This window comes from Pteropus alecto, unplaced genomic scaffold (assembly GCF_000325575.1).
Source record: "Pteropus alecto unplaced genomic scaffold, ASM32557v1 scaffold8, whole genome shotgun sequence".
Classification (NCBI taxonomy): Eukaryota; Metazoa; Chordata; class Mammalia; order Chiroptera; family Pteropodidae; genus Pteropus; species Pteropus alecto.
The window spans coordinates 23023662-23029247 of NW_006494609.1; the positions used below are offsets into that span (position 1 = coordinate 23023662).

General features: G+C 59.8%; 1 protein-coding gene across 2 annotated transcripts in view; it reads left to right on the forward strand.

The window, feature by feature from the left end:
* TECPR2 (tectonin beta-propeller repeat containing 2) overlaps positions 1-5018 on the forward strand; it is a 71428-nt gene extending 66410 nt beyond the window's left edge. For both annotated transcript variants that reach the window (XM_015599706.2, XM_025041989.1), the window contains exons 18-20: positions 225-366; positions 858-1007; positions 1345-5018. In XM_015599706.2, coding sequence (XP_015455192.1) covers positions 225-366; positions 858-1007; positions 1345-1496 — 444 coding nt within the window. In that variant the 3' untranslated portion in view covers positions 1497-5018. The remainder of the gene's footprint in view (positions 1-224; positions 367-857; positions 1008-1344) is intronic.
* Positions 5019-5586: the final 568 nt, after the last annotated feature.

Below are 5586 nucleotides of genomic sequence, written 5' to 3' on the forward strand. Positions count from 1 at the left end.
ATGTTAGGTGACGGGTGGCCGAGGTGAGTGATGACAGGTGGGTGAGGGATGGCTGAATGGGTGGGTGGCTGAGTGGCAGGCTGGCAAGTACCGGTCAGTGAGTTTCCAGAACTTCCCACCGCACGTCACTGACCCCAGTTCTCCACACCTCTCGACTTTGCTCTGTCCGAAAATAACGTGTCCCACCAGCTCTGCCCCTGAGGATAGTCCCTTTCTGCTTCCAGCCCGCTGGGGTCACCTTGGTCAGCGTCCACTCCAGCCCCAACGACCAGATGCTGTGGGCCCTCGACAGCAGGTGGAATGTGCACGTCCGAGTTGGGATCACCGAGGAGATGCCAGTGGGGACCGACTGGGAGCACGTGCCAGGTAGACATGGCCAAGCGCGTCGGGCCGCCCCTCATGGGAGGGTGAGCGCTGTGATCACAGGGGCTCCTTGTCTGCCGCGCGGAGCAGCCTGTCCCCCACGCCACAGCCGTGGCCTACACACTCAGGCTTTGCTGGTTTCTGCTGCTCTGCTGGGGCAGGTGACAAGCCCGTGTGTACTAAGCAGTCCTTGTCTGAGGGACCAGCATTTAGAACGCCAGCCAGCCTGAGTCCTGGAGTTCGCTGTGGCACGCTCGTTCTGGACTGCCCGGACCCTCTGTCCGTCAGTCTTGGGTTCTCGCGGCTTTGCCGTCCCTGCCAACAGGCGTCCTTTTCTGCAGCTGCCACTCCGAGGCCAGCCCAGAACAGGGCGCTGCCTCCACGGCCGCTGCGGCTGACAGGGCGCAGTGTCGGGAGAGCGCAGGCCCTTGGGAAGGGGTGGTGCATCCGCCCGCAGCGGGCCTGAGCACAGAGGGACGCCCGCTTGCCTGCAGGGCTGCAGGCCTGCCAGCTGGCCCTGAGCGCCCGGACCGTGTGGGCCCGCTGCCCCAACAGCCACCTCGCCCGACGGTACGGCATCAGCGACGAGAACCCGGCCGGAGACTACTGGAAGAAGGTTCCCGGGACCGCGACGTGCTTCACAGGCAGGTGCCGGGCTCTGCGGGGCTCCCGGGGCCGTGTCCGCGAGCTCACAGGCTGCTCCCATGGGCGCCAAGGGCGAGGCCCCCCTGCCAGGGCCCCTCCCAGGCTCACACTGAGGGTGGGAAGCTGGCACCCCAGCTCTGCCAGGGTCCCCAGGAAGGGGACAAGGTGTCGAGCCACCACTTTAAAGCTGAGGACACAGGCACAGATCGTGGGTGGCGTGTGGGGCCCCACAGCCGGAAAGTGCAATGTCTGGGCCCGGGCCCAGGCGCTCGCTCCCGCTGCCCTCTCCCCGGCCTGGGTGATTAACGAGTGTGCGGTTGGCTCCTGTCCCTGCAGTGACCTCGTCAGATGAGCTGTGGGCAGTAGGCCCCCCCGGCTACCTCCTCCAGCGGCTGACAAGGACTTTCAGCCACTCGCACACTGCCCAGAGCAGCCACGCCGCCACCCCGCACCCCGAGGACCTGGAGGACGAGTGGGAGGTCATCTGAAGGGGCCCTCGGGCGGTCGTGCAGGAGGGAGGAAGCGAGGCTGGCGTGGAGGACGGTCGGTTTCTGAGTCACTCACTCGTGGACGCCCCTCATCCGCTCACGCCCGGACACGTCTGGCCGCGTTGGCCACCCACGCTTGCTGTCATCCACGTTCTTTTCCGTCTCATTCCAGAACCCACAGCCTCAACCCAGTGATCAGAGCCACTGCTGGGTCAGCAGCACCTCTGAACCCCGAGCCCCGAGCGGGGACAGTGGCTGCTGCCAGTCCACACACTACAGTTACCCGTGTGCCACCATCATCTTCTCCCTGCTGGCCACTCCGGGACCCATTGTGGGGAGGACGGGTCCAGGCTGGGCCAGGGGACATAGCCATGTGCCACCGCAGGCAGCCATGTTAGTAGCCAAAGGCCAGTGCTCTCCAAGCACTGAATGTTTTCTCACGATGGCTTCGTCTCCATCCCAGGGTCCCAGCACCTCCTTCAAGGGGGCAGGTTCTAGCTCACATTCTGTGCTCCAGCCCAGGTGGGACCAAGGCCGTGTCTGCGAGGTGGGGGCTGGCGGGCCGGGGTGGAGCACACGCACGTCCTCCACGCCTTCCTGCCCGCTCACGAGGCGGGCACGCGCGCCGCCTCCGGCCAGAACAGCGAAGGCCGGCGGGGGATGCGGAAGCGGGACCATAGCCGGGCTAGCCGACTCAGAAATGTCCTCAGAGAGGCGTCCCACTCAGGCCGCTGGTGGACGTAAACCCAGCAGCATCTCAGAGGCTGTCAATTAATCATTGCCTTTTTCGCTGTATTACAAACCTGCACAAGGTGCCTCACTTGAAGTCAAATCTCACAAATTTAGGAGAGAAATGTGTTTTCTGAAGCCAGCGGAGAGGCTTCCATTCCTTCTTGTGGTTCGTCTTGAGCCAGCGCTGTCCTCGGCCACAGCTGCAGAGGGGGCGGTGTGGCCGCAGCATGTCCGGACATGCGGGGTGCTCACGGGACCTGCTGGCCGGCTCCGCGCGGGCATTCGGATCGCCTCCCAGAAGGCCGAAGCTGGCGCCTGCTATGGTCAGTCCCTGGGGTCAGCCCGCAGTGCCCAGCCACCTCGCTGGCATCTGAGCTGTAGGACTTGGCAGCCCCGCGTGTCCCGCCCTGAGCCCACCGCACCTCCCCCCTGGACACAGCTCCACACCTCGCTCCGGCCCGGCTGCTGTTTCTAGCCTGCCGCTGGCCCAGGGCGCAGCTACTCGAGGCCTGTTCTCTACCAAGCAAGTGTGTCCGAGGGCCCACGGGCCACAGGTGAAGAGTGACAAAATGTGTTCTCTGGCAGGACTCAGCCAGCGTGAAGGTGGAGGGCTTCCAGGGCTAAATGCAGCCGAGATGCCGAAGTCCCCCGTCTTCACACTTCACTTTTGTAGAATCCTTTTTTTTTTTTAAGCTTGGCGACAGCAGAGGCCACCCTGGGCCGGCCGCGGCTGCTCGTCTGCAGCCACCGTGCCTGGCCCGGCCCCTCTCCCACGACAGCCCTCCGGAACCCACGGGACGTGAGTGCAATTAAACCCCAGTCTCGCGTGATGCTTCTGGACGACTTTCGCTTCAGTGCTTTCGTAGTTGTCTTTCTGGTTTTCATTTTCGTTGTGCTTTGAGACAGTGCAATAAACTAGACTTTCTGAAACGTGGGCGAGTCTGACGTTTGAGCCTGAAAAGGTGCCCTCAGCAGGCACACACGAAGGCTGGCATTGCCACCCGTGCTGGGCAGGGTCTGCCGAGGGTCACCGACCTAGCCCCACTGCCCGGAGACCATAGGCGGGCATGACTTCGCGACCTGGCCTGTGTTTACATTCGCGCCGTCTGCCCGGGGTGGCCGGCCTGAGAGAGCGGTCACCCCTGGGGAGGACATGTTACTGTGAGCGGAGCACAGGGCCATCTCCCCCCAGGGGCCCACGGGGACCAGGCCGCTGCCAGCGGGCTCTGCAGGCTCCGCCTGAGAAACAAAACCAAGTATCAAAAATGCCCACCTGGGGACCAGCACACAGGAAAGGTCACGTCCGTAACGGCAGCAGGACACGTGTACCAGGAAAGAGCTGAGCAAGAACTGTCACACGTCAAGAAAGCCAAGCCTTCCGGGAGACATCGAAGAAATCGAGAGTTAAGGAAAGTCGCTCGACGTTCCCGATGCAGGAGCGAGTGTGTGGAGCAGAGACCTCGGTCCGTCTGAGGGACATGCGGTTCATCACAGTTCGTCAGGTCCCCACTGGGATTTTTATGGGGTGGGGGGGCAGTGAGGAATTCACGGCATAATGTTCATCCCAGAAACACGCCCTTGACTCTGCCGGCCGTGCTCCTAGGCTGACCTGCACAGCCTTGTGTCGTCACTAGGGTCCCGCAAGGTAATGCTGTTTCTCCCAGTGAGACTCGGGTTAAGGAACTTGCTCAAGGTGATGAAGGGAGCACTAGCCCAGGACCCCCAGACCTGTACCGTGTGATGCCCGTCACTGTCCTGGGGGAGAGAACACGTGAGACTTGCCAAGAGCGGTGACAGGCCCGCGAATGAAGCGTGACGTTAGGCAGTCCGGCAGGGCCCACAGGGAGTGAGCGTGAGGCCGGCGGCATCGCAGATGAGGGGCCAGGCCCGACTTCAGAACGTGCTGCCCACCGCCCAGTTATTTGGACAATAAATATTAGATAGATTAAAGGATCTTAAAACCAGCGGGGAGGGGAATGGTGTCTGATTTCTGGACGGCAAAGGGCTTTCTAAACTCAAGCGGTGGGAAAAGCCACAGGGGAAAATAGATTTGATTTCTTCAAAGTGTAAAAATGCTGTAAAACCCTCATAGAATTGAAGGGGAAATAATTGCAAGAAACGCGATGTTGAACATACATCCTAGAAACCTGTGCACAGCAGTAGGAGAGACACCTGACACGTGTGGACAAAGGACATAAAAAGGCACCGCTTCGCCAGCGCCCCGGCTCCGCAGGGCAGGGGTGCAGGTGGAGCAGTTTGGGGAGCCCCCGTTGGCACGGACCTGGGAAAGCCACCGGCAGCCTTAACTTCAAGCCCACAAACTCCGCTCCTGGACACCTGTCCTCGAGAGCAAGTCCTCAGGCAGGAGGAGCGTTCCACGCCTCACGGCCGTAGCCATGAAGCGTCGCAGCGGCGGGCACCGGGCCCGGAGGAAGGGCCGCGGCCTCGCCACGTCGTTCGCTGTGTGGACGCGGGGTTTCCTGGGTGTAGCGCTGTGTGGCCTCGGCGATCACGCCTCCGGAGGAGAAGGGACGGGGAGCTAAGGCGGACGGGGAGCTAAGGCGGACGGGGAGCTAAGGCAGGCGGGCTCGTTCCACCCTTGCTCTCGCTGGGCTTGACGCTTTTCCCCCGATTCCAGCCACACGGGCGGGCGAGGCGGGGAGAAACGCTCCGGCACAGGCAGCTGGTCACGCGGTTCCCTGCAGTGTATGCCTTTTTGAATCTTTTGAATTTCGAGCCATGTAAATGTATTATTTATTCCAAAAATAAATAAAATTTGCATTTTAAAGACTCAGTTGTCTCTAACATTAATTCTTTCTAGTATCAACACTAGCTCAGTCAAATATCACAAAGTCATCACCAAAGACTAAAAACCTCAGGCAGCTGGTCACACAGTTGCCTGCAGTGTATGCCTTTTTGTATCTTTTGAATTTCGAGCCATGTAAATGTATTATTTATTCCAAAAATAAATAAAATTTGCATTTTAAAGACTCAGTTGTCTCTAACATTAATTCTTTCTAGTATCAACACTAGCTCAGTCAAATATCACAAAGTCATCACCAAAGACTAAAAACCTCATTCACAAAGTGTTTTACCATACGGGGAAGTGCTCATACTACAGTAAGTTTAAAAGCACTAACTTGGGTCAGTGGTCTAATATCATGTACAAACTGTGCATAGAACAAATTTAACGTGTGTACACGTGCACATAGGAAAACCGAGAAGAAAGCGCCTCTTCATTTGGGAGCCACACACCGTGGGGGCGCGTAGGACACTCGTGGTTTCCCGGGCTGGGGCCCGCGGCCTTGGACTCCTCTGCACAGCTCAGGATTCTGCTGGGAGCAGAATTCCATAAACG